The sequence below is a fragment of the Odontesthes bonariensis genome, chromosome 7, assembly GCF_027942865.1.
Source record: "Odontesthes bonariensis isolate fOdoBon6 chromosome 7, fOdoBon6.hap1, whole genome shotgun sequence".
NCBI classification, from domain to species: domain Eukaryota; kingdom Metazoa; phylum Chordata; class Actinopteri; order Atheriniformes; family Atherinopsidae; genus Odontesthes; species Odontesthes bonariensis.
In genome coordinates this window covers 7967355-7991623 of record NC_134512.1, presented here as the reverse complement: position 1 = coordinate 7991623, position 24269 = coordinate 7967355, and the positions used below count along the sequence as shown (strand labels likewise).

The 24269-nt window shown below is 38.8% G+C and overlaps 2 protein-coding genes across 3 annotated transcripts; one reads left to right on the top strand and one right to left on the bottom strand.

Moving 5' to 3' along the window:
* Positions 1-5665: 5665 nt before the first annotated feature.
* LOC142384602 (C-C motif chemokine 3-like 1) lies at positions 5666-7181 on the bottom strand. Its single transcript, XM_075470894.1, has 3 exons — positions 6998-7181; positions 6774-6900; positions 5666-5916 (listed from the first exon to the last, which is right to left on the bottom strand). The coding sequence occupies exons 1-3, from the start codon at positions 7059-7061 to the stop codon at positions 5811-5813; spliced, it is 297 nt and encodes a 98-aa protein (XP_075327009.1). The 5' UTR covers positions 7062-7181; the 3' UTR covers positions 5666-5810.
* Positions 7182-9916: 2735 nt separating this feature from the next.
* On the top strand, positions 9917-24149 carry znf276 (zinc finger protein 276). Of its 2 annotated transcripts, none has more exons than XM_075469324.1 (12): positions 9917-10025; positions 11320-11628; positions 12771-13083; positions 13169-13215; positions 13320-13745; positions 14484-14565; positions 16500-16583; positions 17728-17847; positions 17974-18049; positions 20451-20568; positions 22794-22893; positions 23108-24149. In XM_075469324.1, exons 2-12 carry the CDS (start codon positions 11376-11378, stop codon positions 23376-23378), a joined length of 1890 nt encoding a protein of 629 aa, XP_075325439.1. In that variant the 5' UTR covers positions 9917-10025; positions 11320-11375; the 3' UTR covers positions 23379-24149. The 2 variants fall into 2 exon arrangements, with proteins under 2 accessions (XP_075325439.1, XP_075325438.1); XM_075469323.1 differs by having other exon boundaries at positions 12768-13083.
* Positions 24150-24269: the final 120 nt, after the last annotated feature.

Below are 24269 nucleotides of genomic sequence, written 5' to 3'. Positions count from 1 at the left end.
CTGAATATGAAACGTTCGATGTTGGCACTTCCCATCTTTGTGAAATTTCTCCAAGCGTGATCTTGTTCATCTACCATAGTGACCTGCGTTTTAGATCGTAAAGAGACAGGTTAGCCTGGCCCTTCTGATGATGGTGCTCTAATTCCTCTTGAGTTCAAGACGTAGCCTAGCTTCAGAAATACACGGACTGACCTGATTAGAATAAGAATAGCGTTTTGATCCGAACAAGAATTGTTATCTACACATGAAAATGGATTCATTTGTTCGGATTATGATTGTAATCGGAATGTGTAGAGCTAGTCTGCGTTTATTGCGGCGTGTATGTTGGTAGTGCCTGCGCGCATCTGTCTAAGATGTAACTTTTGTAAGTGTCTGCTAATACAAAGGAATCACTCCACGAATACACCATGATGAGGGAAGAATCCCATTCAAGATCAGCAACAGTCCATCCATCCATCCATCCATCCATCCATCCATTATCTGCCGCTTGTCCGGGGATCGGGTTGCGGGGGCAGCAGCTTGAGCAGAGAAACCCAGACGTCCCTGTCCCCGGCCACTTCCTCCAGCAACAGTATTATAGCAAATTATCTTGAGTTCTCTCTTTAGAAAATCTCTGATTATAGTATCTTACGTGGGCAGTCTACACTTGTGAATCAGATGACCTAACTGCACTGACTAAATAACACAACGGCAGCATTCGCCACGATGTTTAGTTAGTGGATGTGTATAATACAAACATGCAAAACAACCAAATTATCATAGGAAAAACGGACAATGTACAGAAGACATGGTCGCTGTCGTTTATCTGCCAGGTTGCACGAATAGGTCAGAGGTCTCATACATTCATTGCGCTTTTTTTGGGGGGGGGGGAGGTGGGCATTTTTACGACAGTGTAGAATTTCAGGTTGACCAGTAGAGATCGCTATACTGCCGCTATACTACCTTGTATCCCTTTAATGCTTCCATATAATTTATTTCTCTCTCCAAACAAAATTGACACAGAAAATAACATTTGATGTATTTAAAGCAGGACAGACAGTGAAATCAGTCAGCATCGATCTATAAATAAATGTGGGTGACTCGTACAGTATCTGATGTCCACAGCTGCTTTAAACTATATGGACAGCAGCTTCTTTTTTGTGTGCGGTAAGGAAAAAATTAACTGTACTGCAGCAACTCAGTCATCTGAGAGATTGAGGGACAGAAAACTAAGGATGAAAAAGCAAGAACTGTTAAAGGGGCTGTATGTAAGACTGTGGCTAAAACTGTTGCTGCAGTCAAATTAAAAAAAATTCAAGAGTGCAACTATCAGCAGTCAGAGGGATGAAACAGCAGTACATCTATATCTGTTATCACAGTAATATCTGTTCACGTGTTCACGTTTCTGTAGTTTGAGCAGGTTGCTGATGAATATTTACCTTTTGAAGAATCCTCAAATGTGCAGAGTTTACATTGCCAGCCCATGGGCCGCCACCTTAAAAAGGAGGATAAACAGTGTTACATGTTAAAAAAAGACTGATTAAATACTATATCCTTTCATGTACATAGTTTAAAACAGGGGTCTTCAACGTTTTACAGGCCAGGGAACCCCAAACTGATGGAGAGTTGGAGCAGGGACCCCCTACTATTTATATGGCATACAATTGTGTTTTATATTTAACGGGGCCTAGTGCCGTGTATAAACATAGGTCCTCTGTTATTGTACATTCAATACTAAGCTATTCAAATAATACACAGGTTAATATATTCATGTTTTTATTTTAAACATGTACAAGGTACAGGGTGGCCGTGCCACTGCCTTTTATAAACAAACATCTTGCATACAACACTAAGCTATTCAAATAATCCACAGATTTTAACTTTAACCCCCTGGAGTCTAAGGCCTTTTCAGAGACTTTGAGGCAGTTGTCACCACCTTGACATTTTCAAGTATTTCAACTAACTGTAAACATCAATGCAAAAGTGACATATATGGTTGTATTCTGAAAAGCCTAACAAAAAACAATATGAGAGTGAAGTGAATGTAATACAAACAAGTTTTATTTAAATTGAGGGGAAACACAACTGTACAAAAAAAACAAGTTTTAGAGGTCTTCAAACAGTGCAAGAAAACACACTATAAATGTATCTAGCCAAGACTTTTGAAGGTTGAACCTTGTAAACAAAAGTGTTGGCTGCATAAAAGTAAAAAGTGCAGTCAGAAATGTTTTTTTGTTTTCACACAAACTGTAAAAAAGTAATTCTGACTCCAGGCAGTGTCTCTGAGAGTTGAATACAAATTAGATGGGTGTGTAACCCCCTCCACCCCCTTGTCACTCTCCATGTGATAAATGTCTGTCACTGGCAGGACATTGCTGCCTTCCCCCACATGCTGGCTGAATGGGGTGTGTTCTCACCTGTGAATAGCCACTCAATCACCTGGTACTTTACATGTGAATAGCGATAGGTGTGGCCTAGGAGGCTGCTGCAGTCAGAGAGTACAGAAAATCCAAAGATTTCTGTTCACTCTCTTTGAAAAGGGCCACCTATATAATTTATTTTAATATATATATATTTGAAAACTACAAGTTTCAAGGTTTTTAATGGTGTCACTTATATGTTTCAATGACAAAAACTCACAGAGTTACAGATGTGTTTTTGGAAATGTGTAAAAAAATCCCACCGGCGGGATTTAGACTCCAGAGTGTTTGCATGTAGATGGGACAATGAATCCTCAAACCATCTGTGGATGGCACATGTTTGCACACAATTTGTGAGAAAAAACTGTTTGGAAAAAAAATAATAATAATAAATAAATAAATAAAAAAAAAAAAATTTTTAAGTTTTTTTTTTTTAAATCGTCTAATCAACCAAAGATTTCGCGACCCCCCTGCAGTACCTCCGCGGACCCCCTGTTGAAGACCTCTGGTTTAAAACATATTAGTCCAAACTAATGTTTAATGTCTTTATGTTTTATGTAAAATTATTTATTTTTATTTATTGTGAATTTGTTTTCTGTGAAAGGTTCTATACAAATAAATGTATTCTTTTTATTAATTTAGTTCAGATTTTTTTAAAAATGGGGGAAAAGAAAGCTCTTTTTGCACATGAAAAACATTAAATCTGTACATTATAAATAGATGCCATTTACCCTCTCTCCTTTAGCAGTGTTGGTGCTGTAAAGAAGACATTCAACTTTTTAACATGCTTGACAAAAAAAAAAAAAAAATCAACTTTTACCTGCTCTAGGTATCAAGTGTATCTCCAAAATATCATTAAAAAGTCTTGACAGCTGAGAATGTCATGTCTGAGCATGTTGTGTAGCGCTAAAATACGAATAAGTTCATTTTTCACCCATTTGTTGGTGACGTTAGCTGTAATGAATTAGCTGAATGAACCGTGTGTTAACTGAGCAATTTGGTGGCTAGAAAACTGTTAACAAAGTTAGCTGAAGTACAACAGTATGTGGCGACAGTACTTAAAAAGAAGGAAAAAAAACACCCAGTGATATGCGCAGGAGGACAGGGTCGTACGGTGGCCGACATTTTGCCGTTTGCAATGCGTTTGCACGTGTCGGCCACCGTAGGGTCGCTATTTATTTAAAGATTGCAAGTGCTCTACTACCGACGTATAGCAGAGAGTCTCTGTGCGTATAGTCCTCCAAGTGATTTTCTTCACATGAGACGGTTGCTTGCGTGTTGCTGCAAAAAACAGGGTAGATTTCCCATGAATCCACTCTTGGATCGCGAATGGGGCACTTCATGACGTTCTACGTAACAAAACGTACTCACTTTTTTAAATTGTTGTTAGAGATTAAGTACTATGGTGTTAAACTGATCCGTGAAAGGGCCAGTTCAGTTGATTGAATGAAACAAGTCTGTGCTGCTGCAGGGTTGGAACAAAAACTTGCAGCCACACCGGCCCTTTCAAGGATCAGTTTGAGACACCCCTGTTAGAATGAGTAATAAATAAAGTTCTTGAAACTCATTGGTATAATTGCTCCATAGCCTACTCAAATATTCTGACTGATATTTACTGAAAATATTACAGATATCTTAAAATTATAATTTTTTTTTCAAATACTAATTTCCTTTGTGAAATTAACTTAAAGGGATAGTTCACCTCTTTTGACATGAAGCTGTATGACATACCATATTAGCAGTGGCTTAGTGGGTTGGGCAGGCACCCCGTGTACAGAGGCTATAGTCTGTAGTCGGACCTGGTTTGAATCCCGCGTTAGACGGCCTTTGCTGCATGCCCCCCCAAAAAAAATCTTGCCTGTCTCTCCTCACAAATGTGGAGAGTCTGGATGGTCTGTGCAGATCTACGCCCACCTGGAACATCTTAAATTACAGCCAGAAACCTGTGATTTGTGGAAATTTTGTCTTGAATCTTGTAATAGCTGTCGTCTTGACTATTTCTCTTCATTTTCTGTTTTGTCCCTTGTTTTTGCAAACATTTATGCAATTTTATTTCTATGTCTTTGTTCTTCCCATAACTAAGTGTTATGGCAGAATTTCCCAGCCTTAGCAAACACTTGCTTATTTTCCTTCGTAACCGGCCCTTACATTGTGGCCTCATTCGGTTTTTCACTCATTTAAAGATGATATTAAGTCAGGCTCACAAAAACGTTTCAATGATTTTTGTGTTGTGTTATAAAGGTCCAAAGCTGGTCATTTTGTGTGGATCCAAACTTATCAGATTTATCATCAACTCAGAGGCCTATGACATTCTACGATGCAGCGGTGTGGTCTGAATAAGGCCAATGCAGACAAGATCAGAACAAATGCAAAACTCAATCCAGAAGATGCTATTTCCAGGGGAAACCACCTCGACTCGACCTGCTTCAATAAGAGAGGTATAACACCAGGAGTTAGAGCTACATTTGCTTCCAAACTCGCAACAGGAAAAACGTCTCCCCTTCAGAGGCCGAACATAGATCTCTGTATGTCCTCCGTTGGTGCCTTACAAACACACTTTTACATGTTATAGCATTTTGCTGCCACTTGAAGGCAGTTTCTTAAATATCGAACAATCTCAGGCGTGGGCTCCTATTGGTTTTGATGGCGCTGTTGTTGTTCCTTTAGCTTTGCTTGGAGTAAAGAGAGAGATCAAAGAGGACAAACATCTTTGTGAAAAAGTAAAATGAAGTGTTAAGATAATGAAGATTGTCCAGTGCAGATGTTGTCTGAGCTTATTATCTGTGCGTCTTTTGGCGCTTCGTCCTCTTTGTTGGCTCTGCAGTAGGACATCTCCAAGAAGGTATAAAACAGCATTCAGGCGTTGCTTCCATGATACGGTTGATGTGAGAATTGAAAACAGTCTTGAGTGTTTCTCTAAATTGATCATAGGTGTGAGTGTGGATGGTTATTGGTGTCTGTTTGGTCCTGTGATGGACTGGTGACCGGTCCAGGGTCAGTTGGATTAGGCTTAAGTGGCTTAATAAGCCATTAAGTGGATGTAGAAAATGGATAGTTTCAAGTTTTTGGACACCGCTATATGGCAGCAACCTCAGAAATGTGTCAATTGCTTTTAAAATGATGTTCATGATAACAAAGCACTGCAGGAATAAAAACTGCATCTACTAAACTACAAAAACATACAGTCAATAATCAAATGTAGAAATGGATCCAGATGGCATTAAACTGATTTTATTATTTTAGTTGAAGTCAACAACAAACCAGTTTGAAACTTATAAAAGACCCTGATGAATACACACTCTACCCAGAAAATGCAAAATATACACAAAAAGCAACATAGATAATTAAAGTAGTTACATTTAATTCAAAACAAAGAACAAATTTTCACTTCTGTGAGCCTATAAGTGATCTTCAGTGATGACCGCTGCCTTCAGTGTTGTGGAGCTTATTGTAGGTGTCCAGAGCCCACTGGGAGGACTGTGAGTAGCAAATCTTTCTGTTCCGAACAGTCTGGACTCTGCAGAAAATAAAAACATCAATTCGGTTTATTCCCACTTTTAGGCTCTATTTACTTGAAAATATTAAATATAAATCAGATTTCTAATGTACTTCATCATGACATTTCTTGGATATAGGCGACCAAAATGGGTCTAAAACCCTGTAAAAAGTTCATACTGAAGATGAATAAAGTTATTCTGATAATTCACTCAAAGTTTTTCAAAGTCTTTTACTTTATGACGTACCCTTTTTTTGTTTTATAAAAATGGGAAATATTAAAGAAATGCTGAATTTACAGTTTCATGAAATTAACTAACCCTTTTATGTCCCGTTTGGCTGCTGTACTGTTGGTTAGCGCACATTTTTTTCAGTGAAAACTTGTGAAAGTTTATATGTACTTGCTTCAGGTACGTTATGCCATTATTTTTGTTAAATTTTTATCCTTTTACCATTGACTGACATCATTACCCTTTCTTTAAACACCAATAAGAACAATTTTCATTTTTCAAAATATTACAAGAGTTTTTATATAATATGTTTAAATATGGAAATTAGGAACGATCAAATTAGCATATTATGCTTATTTTACACTTTTCTGAGCCCATCAGACAATAATTCTGTAGTCATCTAATTTCTTTTAGTTCAAGCATATATTTGTCCCAATAAGCATACTGGTTGGTGTACATGATTTCTAAAAAGCTTTCTAACTATGTACTGGTGTGTAATAAGAGCTGATCAAGCTGCTGCTCCTCTTTAAGAGAGTTTCTCAGTTTGATTTTCCTGGTTAACTTAAATGTCTCTGGTGATCCATATTTGTATTTATAATTTCATCACTATTTATATGAACAATATCAGCAAAATGAAGCATAAACTTACATGAATGCCTTCTTCCAACAGGACAAGTGGGTCTTGTTTATGTCAGCCACGAGCTCTGATGGTAAGGCGCGATCACTAAATTTGAAGCAGCACTCTCCAGGAGTTGTGGCATGCAAGATTGCTTTTGCTGTAAGGAGGTTAAAAAGATGAAGTTAAAATCCACATACAAGTATAAGTGACATGTGTCAGAACAAATAAATAAGTAACAAACAGAGACGACTCACGCATGGCGTTGCAGCAGCAGACAGCGAGCAGCAGCAGCCCCAGACTGAAGCAGAGAGTCTTCATGATTCTTCAGTTACAAGATGATGAGGACAGCAAGGTTCTTTTGGTTGCTCTGGTTTGATTGTGATAGCCTTGCATCCAAAATATAAATCCTGTCCATAGCGGAACTACATTGTTGTGACGTCAACTTTTCCATTCTTTAAAATAAATCACTTGTGGCCAGAAAACCCCAACACCTCCCCAGCTTTTTGCTTCAGAGAAGATCATTTTCTCTACATTGTGTCGTGTGGAAGGAAGTTAGTTTTCTCACCACTGATCTTATCTGCATCTCAGTGTGTGATTAGTCTGTGAAAATGTCATGAACTGCATTTATACACTTTTTAACAGAAGCCTAGAAAGAACATACAAAACATTATAGGGAATTTTAGTTGATTATACCTAACTACAATATGCATACACTTACATCAGTTTCAATACTATCCTATATTTCAAAATATACAGGCTGCTATCAGAGAAATGGCAGAAACATGATGGTGTGGGGGCTGATCAGAGCCCTCAACTTGTAGATAGATAGATAGATAGACACAAGCATAGACCAAATAAAGCCCAGAGAAGTAGACACTACCTCTGTACAGGGTTCACATAAGGCTTCTCTTTTGCACAGTTAAGTTTTAAATGGAATTCTTTTAATGTAACTCTGAACTTTGGTGATTGATAAAGGTTTTCCCCAGTAATCCTTTGTCCGTGTTGTTAAATCAGCTATTGATTAACGATACATGTGTACACAGTAAGCACACAAATAGAAAAAGAAAATACAAAAGAAAATGAATTCATAGAAGAGTGCTCCTTCCTCTGTGGTAAATTAGTTGCTGTATGATCATGACTCAGTTCCCCTGTTTAATGCAAATGGTGTGTGGTGATGAGTAATGGCATGTTAGCAAGATCTTATCACAGCTGTTTTTAGAAACACACAGTAACTTGTGTCTGTGACCTATTTAAAACATCATTTATTTTCCCCGATCATCAGATGTTATTGATTTGCATATATCTGCAAACAACACCATAACATCTTAACAGCATCTGGGTGAAAAGTGTTAATACACATCAGTTCTCTCTTTGAGATGTGAGTGAGAGGTGACCCATGTTTAGACATGTGTGTTAGGCTTCATTAGTCGGTTTTTATACAACAGTGGAAATTCTAAAAAGCTTTTTTCAGCTTTGTACTTGATTACATTTTACCTTGAATTGGGCATTCGGTTAGAGAGCAAAATAAAGCTAAAAAAAAAGGCTTTCTCATTATCATTACTTGTGTATAATACTCTCTTTAAACTTTGTTACTTATATTTTTTCGGAGCTCCTGTATAACAGCACAGTACTTCTTACTTGTATCTTTTGGGTTTAGCTTTTTATGTGGTCTTCTGTGCACTACCTTAGCTGCCTGTGTGACTGGTTGGTCGCTTTAGATGAGTAGAATAAGTAACGTTTCTTTCTCATTTTGTTGCCAACCTGCTCCTGCCCTGTGAAAGCTTTCATTTGGGGGGCTGTCCTAAGCTAACAAGTAATAAAGAAACTTCTTAAATCAATCCTTAATGCATTTTTTAATCAAAAAAGTATTGTAATTTTTACTGCTATGGTTTTGGTATCAAGTCCGATTACTAAAGGTGACACTCAGGAATCAGCATCAAACCTACATACCTAGTTTATTTTTACAACTCAATTCAGTATTATTTAGCTCAAAATCACGACAAACATAATGTCTGGACATTTCGATATGATGTCGGTGTGTCATGGAGAGACACCAAACAATTTCCATCAAGGCAAACACCAGAGGTGACAACTGGGAGGAAAGAGAAACAAGCAGAAGGCAGACTGTGGGCAGCTGTAAGACTCCTACTCTGCAGATAAAGATTTATGTTCCGACACGACATTGTAAGGAATCTTTTTGTTTAAAAAAAGCACCGACACTGTAAAGCCTCAATGTAGAATACTGTGAAATTCACAATTTCGAAGTATTAAGTAATAATTTCTTAATTCTCTTAATCTGCCAAATTTAGAACAGGAACAGTTTAATGTCCTCGAATCTCAGTTTTCAGTTTTTTTGCTCCCCTGCTGAATTTTACAAACATATAATATGCATACACAGAAACATACATACATACATAAAAGCATAGAGACACGTACACGTACGTACGTACATACATACATACCTACATACATATGTCCATAGTAACATACATACATAAAGGTTGGTATTAGAATGATTGTTAAAGTTTATTATTCATCTATTTTGTTCGTTTTCTGCACTTTCTAATCTGTGATACCATTGTAGCAGTGGTACTGTTGCTTTCTGCCCCCTGGAGGCCAAAAATTAATAAATAATTGATCATATAAAAACTACAGTTTTACTGAGTATCAAAACTCTGAAACCACATCAAAAAAGTATTGTGTTTTCATGTGAATTTAGAAATAATCCCAAATCCTCATCATTGAGATTCCTTTACAACCTTTACAAATACACAGATGTAGTGAAATGTGAAACTAAGAAGAAATATTTTTGAGTTCTGTGTCGTGTCAACAATCAAACTAAAGTAGATGGTACCAATGAATATGCTAACTCTATGTAGAAAAGATCAGGTTTTTGTAATATCTAACCAGCAGTGGAAATTTCAGAAAAAAAGTCATATTACCTATTAAGCTATTTTCTTTATTTTGAAAATTGATTTCCAAACTTGATAATATAATAACTTACTTGACATAATAATATACGACATTATTATTGTTGTTGTTCCCATAAGACATGGCATGGAGATTGAAGGAGGAAGCGAAAAAAACGGGACCTTGCCATGGTCGGCAGATGGCGCTGTGAAACATTTCCTTCCGTATTTCCAACTGGTAATACTTCCGGGTTCCAATGTTTACAACAGGGATTGGCGTTGCAGCCAGAATTTGTTTTACTGACCAATGAAACTCGTCACAGATGTTAAAAACAACATTTTTTCCGCGTGTTAAAATTTGTACACATTCACGGTAAGCTCTGCTTGACTACTGGACAGATTTGAACGTAAATGTTCAGTATTTTCACTCATTGTTTAGCAAACGTAGCAATCTCACTTAAGCTAACCGGCTAACAAGCTAGCGAGAATTTGTTGTATTTAACACTGGAAAAATTCAATCTGCCATGATGTGAAACTACCCCTATCGTTTGTGTGTGTTTGTTTTTAGAAATAGGATAATAGGATAATGATGGGAATACTGGTCTTTTATAAGCATAAACTGGGCAGGGTTTTTTAATCTAACGCATTCTATTTTTTATTATGTTTAAGTTCCTGTTTGTGTATGGGGCTCATAAGTGATCAGTATTCTCTAAGTAGTTTTGAAATAATTCCAAGAAAATTCATAAACAATTAGAACGTAATTGAAAACATGATTTGAACTCTCGTCGTTTAACGTAATACTTTCTTTTCCTACAAAGTTTTCTCAAATTTGGTTCCTCTTTGCCTCAGTCCATTTTAAATGAGCTGTGGCCCAGAGAAGACGCAGTATTTCTTGATCATGAAGCTTTAACCTGCATTTGTTGAAGGCACAGTGAGCTGTGTTCATAGACCATGATTTCTGGAATTGTTCTTGAGCCCATGCAGTGATTTCCAGGTCAAAATCATAGCTGTTTTTACCGCAGTACTGCAGGCATTCGATATCGATTTTCAGCTCTGTTTCTTGTGCACAGAATGTCTCTAGATTCTTTGAATCTTTCAGTGATATTTTCTACTGTAGATGAAGGAATATTATTGTGAAACTGCTCCACAATTTATAGATATTGTATTTGCAAATTACTGTGCCTCTGCCAATCTTCACGTCTGAGTCTCTTTGTGAGTACACATTCATGTTACTTATCTGTTGCCAGTTAACCGAATTAGTAACAGCATGTTCCTCTGGTCTTACTTCCTAGTACCCATTACTTTTCCAGCCTTTTGTTGCCCTTATTCCAGCTTTTTTAAGACATGTTACTCACATCAAATTTGAGATAAGCTCATCATTTTTTATGAAATTGTCAAATGTCCCACGTTCAAAATTTGATGTTTTTTATGTTCTATTGTGACTAAAACATTGGTCTATGAGATTTGAAAATCTTTGCATTCTGTGTTTATTTACGTTTTACAAGGCGTCGCAACCTTTTTGGCATTGATGTTGTTGAAACTTTATATGCCATAAAAATTTGATCAGCTAACTGTCAGAAGAAGAATTGGTTAAAGGTATTATTGTGTCAAACTCAGTAACCTGTGTTGTTATTCTTTTTTTCTTTCTATGATTATTTTTTTTACAGGGAGCAGGGCTCCATTTACAAGACCGTCTGCTTACAGTCCAACCAAACAATAAACTATGAAAAAGAAAAGTAGACGTCCAAAGACAATGGACATTTCACGACAGGCCGGCAGGGTGCAGCCGACAGAGGACACCAGTGAGGAGAAGAGGCTGTCTGGGAATAGAGGGAGAACCCGGAAGACTGTCCCTGCAACAACAGACAATTTCTGTCATAGCAACGCAGGAACGGACAAGGCTGTAAACTCAGACCTCAGTGCGATGGTAGCAGATGACACACAAAAACCTCCTCAGTGCAAATCCAGATCTTCAGGTGGGTGACTTAGAAGTCTGTGGAAATTGCTGTGTTTTGTTTACAGCATTTTGGGAATAGCTGATGGAGCTCCTTGACCACTGTTTTTGTACTGATATCAAAACCTTGCGAGCATATCCATATCGTCGTGCGAGTAGCTCACAGGAAAATTAACTGCTTCCTTTGTACATTACCTAACTCTGCGATCTTCTGAAGATTTTTCTGTTGAGCTGGATTAAAAATCTCCACAGGAAACCAAAAGAAAATTGTCCAGCAATACAGGTTTGAAAATGTTAACTGTGATATTACAGTGGAGCAGAAAACCTTCCAGGGGAAAGAAGTTGCAAAATTATACAAAATTTTTCGCATGTATTTGTAATTGCATAAGAATTCTTACTATAAAGGCTTTGCTTATAAAAGCCAAAGCTGATGTCTGACAAAAAAACACAGAAATTGTTTTAGACTTTAAAAAAGCAGCAATATAAATTTTAATCGTCAACTATGCAGCATTTTAAAGTGAACCATTAAATATTGGTTGAAATTCCAAATTAATTCTTTTTTCATTTGTCATTTATTATCCGTTGATACCTGTCATACTTTGGATGAATCGGGTATTAAAACTGTAACTTAAAGGTATTTGATCTTATGAAGGATTTGAATTAGTGGTCAACTGATATGTTACTTTCAAGGACTGATTGATTTTATTAGTGAGCAGTGGAGTTGTTGTTCCATATAAAATTATACTATGTTGTTGTTATTTTGGATAAAGTGAGACTCAAAATTACTGAACTTAAATTAACATTTATTTTAACACTTTAAGCCTACAGTGTTTCTTTTCTCACTCAAGGTGTACTGTTGTTCACAGGCAACAAAAATATTGTTTTGTAATATTGTTTCTATTTTGGCCCCTGTTTCGAGCTGTTTTTATTGTCGTTAACACCACATGATACTAAAAATCAAAACAGTGAAAGTCATTTGGATTTTTAGATCTTTTTAATTACTTTTAGCATAATAATAAGTTATATTTAGTTTCTTTAAATTTGTTTTCCAAGTCTCCAGGTATCAAATAAAAGTATCTGTTTCGCATACAGTACTGAAAAGACCCCAGAAGCTGAAGTAAAGATGACCTACATAAACTCAAAGATTGCCTTGTCTTCCAGCAGGTAGACTGTCGACTGCCGTCTGTCGGCTCTGTCATGGAAAGTTCTCCCCACGCAGCCTGCGGCACGCATTTAACAAGTGGCCTCAGGAATCCCTGGAGGTTGTTGACGAGTCGGACGCTGCGACCCAGTCGCCGCCTTTGTTCCACACAGACTTTCAGCGCTTGGTCGGCGTCCAACTGGACCGCGACCCGCGGCTTTCTGAGTTTATCTGCAAAAAATGCCACGCCAAGTTCTACAAATGCCACAGCATCCTGATCAGGTTTCTGCAGAGAGTCAACCTTCCACCTGTCGGGAAGGAGAACCTCAAAAGCCGGTAAGTGAAAGAAAAAAGTCTTCTGAAAAGTCAGTATCAACTGCAGAAAATGTAGAAATATGAACAACTTTTGTTTCTTTTTCAGGAAGAATGCAAAGTGTCCAGAGTCCCCAGTAAACCACAGTTCCAGAAGTAACTAAACTTGTTTTTTTCTTTGTTTTTGTTCACAGAAATGAACTGTTAGTTTTTTTTTTTGTTTTTTTTTAATGACCGTTTTTTTTCCTGTTTTATTTTAGTTCCGTCAGCCTTTACCTCAGACCCTAAGTGCCTCCACCGCCTGGTGTCTTGGGCACATCACCATGGAGAGGCTTGCCGCTCCTGCCCCAACCTGAAAGAGGTGTTGGAGGGCCAGTGCTGGGGCTCCATTAAGGCTGTGTGGAGCTGCGTGGATGGTCATAGATACATCATGGACACTCAGTGCACCACCTCTTCCACCCCAGGCAACACGTTGACCACCGGCAGTAGAGGGTTAAGTAGTGGGAATGGTGATAGAGCTCTGTCAGAGGAGGAGGAACGGGAGGATGAGGATGAAGAAGAGCAGCTTAGTGGGAATGGAAGGAGCTCAGCAGGAAGTATAAGCACACTGGTTCAGAGCAGTCTGCCAGCAGTCACAGCACAGACGCAGAACTCGGCGCTGGAGTACTGGACCGGCAGCAGTGAAGGTGAGAATCTTTACACCTCAGTAGATTCTCAGAGGGTGTGAGCAGCATGAGCTGCAGAATTTACACATTCAGACTGACTGACAATACGGTTACATGTACAGTTGAGTCACCCTACAGTTAAGTCCGATTTGTCCATTTAACTGGACCACTAACTGGGTCCTTGTCCTAATACCCATGCACGGAAACAATATCAATATCAGTGCTCCAAAGGTTGAAATTTAGAGCATTTTCAAAGCAAATCTACCCATTTGAGTCTAGTTGAGCGTATGCATGCAGAATGATTAACCACAACCACATCATCAAGTTTTGAGCAACTTGCTTTGATCAGACTAACATGTTTACGTGTGTTTTACAGGTCTGGTTTTGGTCAAATTGACATCATTTTTTTATCTCTAGTGTCGTGGAAAGCTGCTTTCAGCTGAACCTCTTATTTACTGTAGGTGAACACGTGTTGTAGGTTGATTAATTAAGGAGTTAAACCACCTCTTTCATGTTTGAGCATTGACTCGATGTTTGAAAGATGGTGTGGGACTGGTGAAACACTGCGTTCTTGTTCCACAACTGAAAAGTGAAACAAACAATACAAAGAGGACACTCCTTGGTGGGATATCGATTTATATGCAGAGAGGATGCAGCCAGACCGAAAAAATGCAGACAAATATAAAGATGATGAATAGTATTTATTGGCTTGTGACATGTCGTTTATTCACATGGCTGAGGTATCTCCTCCGTTCCTAGAATTTACAGGTCATGAGGAGGCGATGTCTCCAGCTCCGGCCCGCCCAGAGGACAGGACAGCTGACAGCGATCTTTCTGATAGGTTAGTCACACCAGGGCTCTAGACTAACTTTTTGCACTGGTTGCACTGTTGCGGCTAACTTTTTTTCTTGGGTGCACCAGCACAAAAGTTAAGTGCACCCAAATTTTCAACCGCATTGCATTTAGCACTGCAGTTTTACAGGCTCATTTTTTTTTTTTTTTTTTTTTTTTTTAAATCGCTGTCCATATAGGCTTGTATATGATTAACTAGCAATCTGGTCAAAATAAAGTTCTTTATTTAAAGCACAATTCTACAAACTTACTGAACTTAACTTACTAACTACTTACTGAAACTTACTGAAAAAGTGTTGGTGCTTAAAGTGCTTCACTGACCTGAAATTTAAACTTAAAACTTCTCAAGATAAATGAAATAAAAAGAAAATCTAAATTAAAATTGCAAGTGTTTTAAGGGCTTCAAACTGAACATCTCATGGCTCAATGTCTTATGGACTATCCTCCATTGCAGTCACATGCCCCTCGGATGGCCATATATATATATATATATATATATATATATATATATATATATATATGTATATAAAAAACCCAACTACAGGAGTATATTATATAATATATCAGTATATTCACCAGTCTTCCTCTCCTCAAGATACGGCCGTACACAATGACGCATTCCTGAACGATCAGGAATGCCATGTACTCACTGTTCACAATTAGCACAGATGTCTTTTTTTTTTTCAATGTATGTGCGATGACTCCTGTAATTCAAGGCAGTGGGGAGAGGGGACACTTGAGCAGTGCACTTATTGCGGCAGGTAATGTGTTTCATAGATGCGTTGTGCGTTTTCAGCGTTTCAATTAAAAATGTATTAGAACCAGTCACAAATGCACTATTGCCAGCCATGGACTTCCCACACTCTTTACAGTAAATGCAGTGCATTATATTAACGGCTTTACTGTATCTTCGTCAGGGAAACTGGTCAACCCACTCTCTTCGAAATGTATACACTTTACCCTTTTTAATTTCAGTTGGTTCTGGCTCGGAGTCGATCGTATGTGGCTCATTATCTGATGCTAGCTCCGGACCAGGGCATGACATAACGTGGGAGGTTGATGGCTCTGTGTCAGAGCTTTGGTTGTGGTTATTTTTAGACGAATCAGGCCTTAACCTAACAAAAAAGTTTATAAAGTCCACTGTTTATCTGACGTGCCTAGGTTCATCACCTTTCTGTCTGACTACAGCATGCGCGTGTTCAAACGTACACGCCGCCCTTCACTATCTCTGATTGGTTTAGACCACGATATGGGTCTAATGTGTGTCTGTTGTTGAACCACAGGGAGACTGTCAGAGTTGCGTAGACTTTTTTTTCTCTCGAACGGGTGGTTGCACCGGTGCGACCTCAGATTTTTTTTGGTCGCACCATTGAGAAAATAGTTCGCACTCTAGAGCCCTGCACACTGTTCGGGGTCATTAATGGTGAAGAGATTCAGATCTGTTATGTGAATAGAGCTGTAATGATATCCAAAAGAAGCAGTAGAAGTATTCAGATTTCAGCATTCAGATTTGAACCTAAAACTCAAATTTGAACTCAAATTAAAGTATGCCAGACAGGAAAATATGCTATAAGATTTGTTATAAGACTGATATTGCAGATGCATTGATGTTTAAGCACAGTCTTTAACTATCTTTTAAGTATTCACTTTTAGATTATTTTCTCAGGTAATCAATAGTCTGGTTATTTAAAAGTCAGTGACTCAAATCAGAGTGACACCGTTACCATTTTATCAAGTGGAAAAAAAAAAATTAAATAAAGGTAACATGCCTCACAATGAATTATATTTCAGCACTGCTCATCGCGTTTAGTCTTTCTTTGGTCTGAAAAACGACAAAATTTACCTCAGCCATTGAAGATTTTGATGCCTCTCGGCACATGTTTGAAATGAGACTGATGATTTGCTGTAACTGTGTATGTTCAGGGTCGTCTCTGAGGATGAGTTTGAGGGGAGCAGAAAAGGAGGCCCTTCAGACGAAGAGCTGTTTGAGCCGTACTCCGACAAGAGGTGGGCAGAAAAGGTTTCCTCCGGAGAGGAATGTGGTGGTAAAATAAAGGATGGAGTAAACTTACTGGTACCCCTTCTTCTCTCAGCATGGTATAACCCAGGCAGTGATGATGGAAGGATGGAGTCTATATCACAAAACGGTGTTTAACAGGATAACACCACATCTGGATTTGATTTTAATTTGATTAAACTTGAGTGTAAAATCAACATTTTGGTCCTGAGCTGATCAGGACCAAAATGTTCAGAGCTGTGTTTAGTTTGCACTTTTGTTAGCTGATAGAATTCTGATGATTTCTGAGGGGATGGGGGGGCAGTTAGATCATCATGAAGTCATGAGCTTAATTCACTCCTTTTGATCAGGATGCTTGTGATTATTCTGAAAAGCAAAACATCAATAAGTAGGTTTCAGGACTAAACAGAGGTGTGTTGGAGACATGCCCGGTTAAAAATGAGGTCAAGCCACTCGGGGGCAGCAGTCCATTAACCATTGAACTCTAGTGATGCACACTTTTTTAACATTTTTTTTGCTTTTAATATTATTTTTTTTTTTTTTTACCAGGTTTTTTGCTTACTGCAATTTTGGCTTTTTCTTGATAGATGTTCTAACTGGCATCATGATACCAATTGTTATTTTTTTCCTGTGAGAAAATGTTTGTTTTTGTTTTTTTTAATAGTTTCGTATTGACTTTATAGTCTGGTCTTCAACCAACAAAGATGGCACCACCCATGAAGCCCATCTCTAGGCTTTTAAACCGCCTCAGTGCAGACCTGCACGTCAGTTAGTCTGTTGTGTCCAGAGATCTCTGGTTTTGACTCCATGAAGTCGGCTCCTGCAGTCGTTACGCTCCGCCTGCCTGCTTCAGCATGAGGGTGCATTTGTTTTAGCACCTGGATCCTATATGTGGCTGGTGGATTTGTCACTCAGTCTTACACAAACTTACTGTGTTGGCATTATACATGAACACAAACTGAGTTATCCTTGAACGTGCAGACGAAACATCAGAGCACAGTAGCAGATGTGAAGTGACGTAATAGTCTGCAGTAACTGCTGGGTGATGTAAATGCCTCCTCACTTGCAGCAGAAATGATTTTAGAATGGCTGCTAAGTTGCTGTCCTGAGCTGACCCTCTCCTGTTCCTCCCAGAGCTCGCAGGGTGAATGTCCCCAACAAGAGAAGACAAAGCCCAAAGTCCCCAGACGAGCCCAAAGTCAGAAAGAAACCTGGACCCAAACCAGGCTGGAAGAACAAGTTCAAACCTAAAGGGTGTGTACTGTATGCTAATTTTCATACCATGACTCCAGCTTTTCTTTAAATACACAACCTCCCTCAGCAAATTTGAGTAATGTTGTTTAACAAAGATTAACTAACCACTGCGGCCTTTTTTTTAAGGGAGGAGCTTCCCAACATCTACAAGTGTCCATATCAGGGCTGTACAGCAGTCTACAGAGCTCCTGACGGTTTGAAGGTCAGGATTTACCCTTTCACTGTTATTAAAAGCCACTTCTATAGTATAGAATAATAGTTTCCTTCTTCTATATCATAATATTTAACATTCTACTTGCTTTCACACTAAAGTTGCCAAATACCGCAGCAGCAAAGCTCCTCCTTTAAATGGACCCTTAAACATCAAAAACAAAGTGAAAGGAGTCAGCTGCTCACCACCCTCAGACACTCTTTCATTCCATTTAGCCTCAAATCTGCTATCGCATCATGTATATATAGTTTTTAACATGTCAGACATGTAATAATCAGTAATATTTAGAAGACAATGGGCCTCATGCAAGAACCGTTCGTACGCACAGATTTGTTCTTAAATCGTCCGTACGAGTGATTTAAGACAATTTGCGCATTCACCAATCTTTTTGTATTTTACGTTTTCTTTCAGGTACGAACAGAATTTACGAGTGATCCAGACCTGTCGTAGGAGTTTCGTAAAATAGTCCGCCGTTATTCAAATCAAGTTTGCTTGACTAATGGAGTGTATATTTAATTACTTTGAAGAAAACATAAATAAATATATACATTGTACCCCATAATTATGCTGACATTATTTTGTTTGACTTAAATTGTGCAGTAATTGAAGGTTCATTTGAATCTGTAACGGGAAGCGCAGCGGCTGTCTTGATACTTTTGGATGCCATAGTGCGTCAGGCTCTTGGAAGAGACCGTGTGGAGACAGACGAATGGCTGACATCGCGATTAAGATTCCCAAGGACTGTGCTGCTGCTAATATGCAGCTTGCTAGAGCTACAACTCCAGAGAAAAACACGCCGATCAAACCCAATTCCACCATACGTCCAGGTCCTCACCACCCTTGGATTTTTGGCCACTGGAACCTTTCAGAGGGAGATTGGAGACAGATCGGGGGTGTCCCAGTCCTCTGTGAGTCGTGCGCTCCCCTTGGTCATCAAAACTCTCATCAGTGTATCACTCGTGGTATACAGATTCCGTGTATATACACCGCTGTCCAACAAGTACAAATTAAGAGGGACTTTCATGCCGTGGCTGGACTGCCAATCATAATTGGAGCACGAGACACATATACGCATCAAAGCACCCGTGCTGTCGTGGAGCGCACTGAACTGAAGGCCAGGTGGGTGTGTCTCGATACCTCGTTCATGGCGCAATATTGCCATGAACGAGGGTCTCCACCTGAACCAGCCCAGGCAGACCAGAAGGTGTGGTGCCAGAAGACCCCCCTCATGGACCACCCCATCAAAGTGCCATCATGATGAGGCAACAACTGATTGCACGGCTTTAGTTGCTGTCATCGAGCACCTGGCCATGGCGAGAGTTTTTTTTAAAGCCATTTTCATATCAACCCATTTATTTTTTTATTTCGGTGACATGGTATTAACAGCACTCGTAATTGCTTCCCATTTCTTCGCTTTAGCAGGTCCCGTAATTCCACTGCTGACACTGCTAAAAATGACAGATTTTCCTTTTTGGATCTCTGAAAGCAGAACTTCAATCTCAGAGCCCCTAAAGTTGTTCTATTTGCACCTTGATGCCATTCTCATGACTCAACACTCAACACTTCCTGGCACAGGACAGAGGAAGCACAGCCTAATATGGTATCATTTTGGGCGTGGAGTATGCAAATCTACTATCCTTGTGCACGTGCACTTAGATACGCACGAGTGTGATTCATCATTTACGCAGGTAGTTTACACACTTTTTCCGAAGTTAAGAGCGCTTGTTGAATCTGACGTGGCGTGTTCGTACGAGACCTTACGAAAAAAGTAAGAGAAATTTAGAATAAAAATACGAAAATGTTCTTGCATGAGGCCCACTGAACTTTGACTCGGTCTGTGAAGCTCAAGCAAATGAACGTTAACTGAAATGCATTTAACTGAAAATTATTGCACATTTGTCCCATTTAAAATGAATAATACTCGATTGTTAATTAGTGTAATTTACATTACTATGAACATTCCAAACAGTATTAATAGTCTGTGCTTTGTGGTATTGATAATGTTGTTTTTATTAGAATTATTTAAATAATCTTTAGTTCATGAACTGATTGATCTATTTATACAATGTTCCCCACCCCTTCTACCCCTCCTTAGTCCACAATCACCTTTTATCTTTTGCTCGAGCTGACAACATGGACCATAACAACTCTGCTAAACTAATGTTTCTTATCAGTCCTGTCACTTGACACTTTCTTATTATTTATTGCTTAGTTTTGTATTAATGTTATGTTTCTTTTTGTTATATTGTTCTGTATTGTGTTGCATCTTGCAAAAAAGAAAAGAAAAAAAACGGTACAAATATGAGCTCATGCAGGTGCTGAAAGTATGATATGTTGCCCCTCAGTCTGTGCAAATGACTGGTTTTCTTCTTCCTGTGGGGCGACTTTTTAGAAGCACATCAAAGAGCATCACGAGGAGGTGAGGGAGCGACCCTGCCCTCATCCTGGCTGCAACAAGGTGTTCATGATCGACCGCTACCTGCAGCGACACGTGAAGCTCATCCACACCGGTGAGGCCTGCACAGGGTTGTCGGCCTGCCCTCATGCCTCCCTCTGGGTTATTTTCACAAAGCATGACCGTGGTGATTTTTGATAACTACTGTAGTATCACAATGATGGTTTTATCAGATAGTTCAGTTAATGTATGGTTTGTTTATAAGTTGAATGGTTACATATTAAATGACACAGCTGGGTAACCTGCTGATTTCTCAGGTGTTCAGTGTGGCTGGGATAGTTTCCACAAACCATACTGTTTACATTTTCAAAAGTATCAATTTTTTGGCAAAAGTAGCTGAAAACTGAAATCTCTGAATGTTGAATGTTGATCAGGATTGTCCAGTTGCAGAAGTAGTTAGTCACCATCAGCAGCAGCTTAAAAACACCATCCTTAATACAACAGTTACCACTTCTGCTCTTTAATGGTGTAAAAGTACAATGAGACCTTTAAAAGAGAAGTTTTTTTTTTTTTTTAAACCTGGACCTTATTGGACTGAAGACAAGTTTCGGTGCAATCTTTTGGTGTCCTTAGTTCGGAATTTTTTTTTTTAATTGGCTCTATGAATGAATTGGATTATTTTTAAATTAATTATGATTACAATGAATTGAACTCCAATCGGCTTGAATTGGACTTTATTATTTCAGTGCCTTGAGATGACATTTGTTGTAATTTGGCGCTGAATTGAAAAAAACTGAATTGAATTGAAATTATTTCTGGCATAAAATACGTTCATCTACTCACTGATAACAGTTTGGTGAAAGTCGACGTCCTTCGGATGATATTTAGATCACTGGAGATCGGCGTATATCCATATAACAGGAGTGAACAGGGCATCGACAATGCAGCCTCTAAATAAAGCATTATCTGTCTTTATTTCACCAATACTTTAAGACGAATGAATGACTGAACTATTGCACAGTTAGCTCAGAGCTGCCGTGTTGTTGTTATCCGGGGCTATCGGGGAGCTTATGGGAGCTGTCTACACAGGCGTCTAGTGGGATGACTTCATCATCAACGTGCGCCGCTGCAGCACAGCTCATTCACTCCGGTAAGGACGTCCATCGTACTCAAAGTTGTCGTCCACGTCGTCAAAATCTGATAAATATCCTGCCATGTTGCACAAAACTAGCAGAAGGAGTTTAGAGGCTGTATTGTCTCTGCCCTGTTCTCTCCCGTTATATATGCCGATCTCCAGTGATCTAAATATCTTCTGAAGAACGCCAACTTTCACCAAACCTTGTATCAGTGAGTAGATGAACATATTTTATGCCAGAAATAAAGTCCAGGTTTAAAAAAAATAAAATAAATGAACTTCCCCTTTAAACTCTCATCATGTACTGTTTAAAGGATAAGACCGTTTTTTTGACATTGGGCCCTTGATTTCACATTATAACATGATGTTCTACTCACCCCTGCTTGTTGTTGGTCATTTGGAGCTGTTCCGAAGATATTCGCGAGGCGTCTGGCTGCTCTCTTGAGATATTCGGCCATGAAACGGTTTCCTATGGGCAAGTTTATACAGGCACAAACTATGCTTTTTATAATTTATTAATTACTGTACACTAGCACTGATAACGTGGAGGTGCGTCGCTTACTTAAAAAAATCCGGGTTACTGTAATTTTGAATTTTAGCCGAATGAATAAATAGGCAGCAGGTCTGTGGGCTGTCTGTGGCAGTAGCACGAGAGGACGTCAGTAACACCCACTTTACGACAAAAATTCAAAATTACAGTAACCCGGATTTTTTTAAGTAAGCGACGCACCTCCACGTTATCAGTGCTAGTGTACAGTAATTAATAAATTATAAACAGCATAGTTTGTGCCTGTATAAACTTGCCCATAGGAAACCGTTTCATGGCCGAATATCTCAAGAGAGCAGCCAGACGCCTCTCGAATATCTTCGGAACAGCTCCAAATGACCAACAACAAGCAGGGGTGAGTAGAACATCATGTTATAATGTGAAATCAAGGGCCCGATGTCAAAAAACCGGTCTTATCCTTTAACATATTTGTTTTCATCTGATAAAAGAACTTGTTCTTTATTTCTTTTTTTAAATATTTTCCTTACTGAAATGGTTAAAAGGCTTTGAAAAGTGAGTCTTCAGTTTCTCCTCAATGTGGATGCATGTTGAACAGATATCACCACACTTGAATCAAAAGCAAAGTAAAAACATTAGTAGATGTAGGTTTGCTAGTGTTCATTCGGTCTTGTTTTTAAGTTTACGTCTCTGTTTCCAGAGGAGAGGAACTACATCTGTGACCAGTGTGGCCAAACCTTCAAACAGAGGAAGCACCTGTCGGTTCACCAGATGAGACATTCAGGGGCAAAGCCACTCCAGTAAGTCCTGATGAATTCTTCATTAAATTATTGCAGTTATTTATCTGCAATATAACATTATATACACAAGTTTATTCGTATCATAATCATAATGCAAGTAATGTAAATTGATATATTTCCTTTTTTAACTTAATAAAATTAAAGTGTGTTGAAAATAAGAAGCAAAGAGAGGAGACGCACCGTTAATGCTACTGGTTTTATTTTTGTCCCTCAGATGCGAGGTGTGTGGATTCCAGTGTCGCCAGCGAGCGTCACTAAAGTACCACATGACCAAACACAAGGCCGAGGCGGACCTGGAGTTTGAGTGCCTGATGTGCAGGAAACGTTTTGAAAAAGCTCACAACCTGAACGTCCACATGTCCATGGTCCACCCGCTGATTCAGGCCGAGACTCAGAGAGGGAGCAGCCAGCAGCAGCAGCACTACACAGACCTGCACACCATCACACTGACAGGAGAGGTGGTTCAGCAAGACCAGGACAGATGACGACAGGGAGTCCAGATGCAGGTTTGCTGCAGAAGTGCATAAACTGGAGGGCAGGATCCTGTCCAGTGTCTCACACAAAAAAACGCCAACATGGCACAATATTTAGTGGAAAGTAACCAGTCTGTTGTTAGATATTGTCCATCATATTACCAGTTCTTTGAAGTTACCACAAACCAACTTTCATTCCAAGATTAATCTATTTTACCGTTTCACTGAAGGCTTCAGCAGACTTTGGCTCACAAACTCTGCAGTGCAACACGATGCTGCCAAATGAAGGCATCAAGAATCTTAGAATGAACATGAGAGGTATTTCGTTACCAGACTGTGAACTGAGGGGGGCCTTTCTAAGATGAACCACAGTTAAACTGTATTCGATGTCAGATACCTAAAGTAGAGATTTTAAACAGATGTTCTCTTGAGCACGTAAACTGGAAACCTTAAGATTTCATTTGATTTGACTACAGCACAATCAACACTACGTAAGCAGTTATAGATACATCAGGGGAGGAATTAGGTTTTATAAAAATCTAAACCAAAACAACATAAAAATTAGGGCTGTTCATGCATATTTGTCTTTTAAATGTTCTGCAGGAAACTGAGATGTGGCAGATTTGTACTGCTTGCGCTTTGTTGGTTCTTTCATTTGATGTTTAATAGACCAGCATATGGTCTGTTCAACGTCAAATACTTTCAGGAGGTATTTTTATTGTAGGAAAACAAAAAAATTATTAATATATTACCTAAAAGCTACAAATATTGCTGCTGTTAAAGGATAAGACCGTTTTTTTGACATTGGGCCCTTGATTTCACATTATAACATGATGTTCTACTCACCCCTGCTTGTTGTTGGTCATTTGGAGCTGTTCCGAAGATATTCGCGAGGCGTCTGGC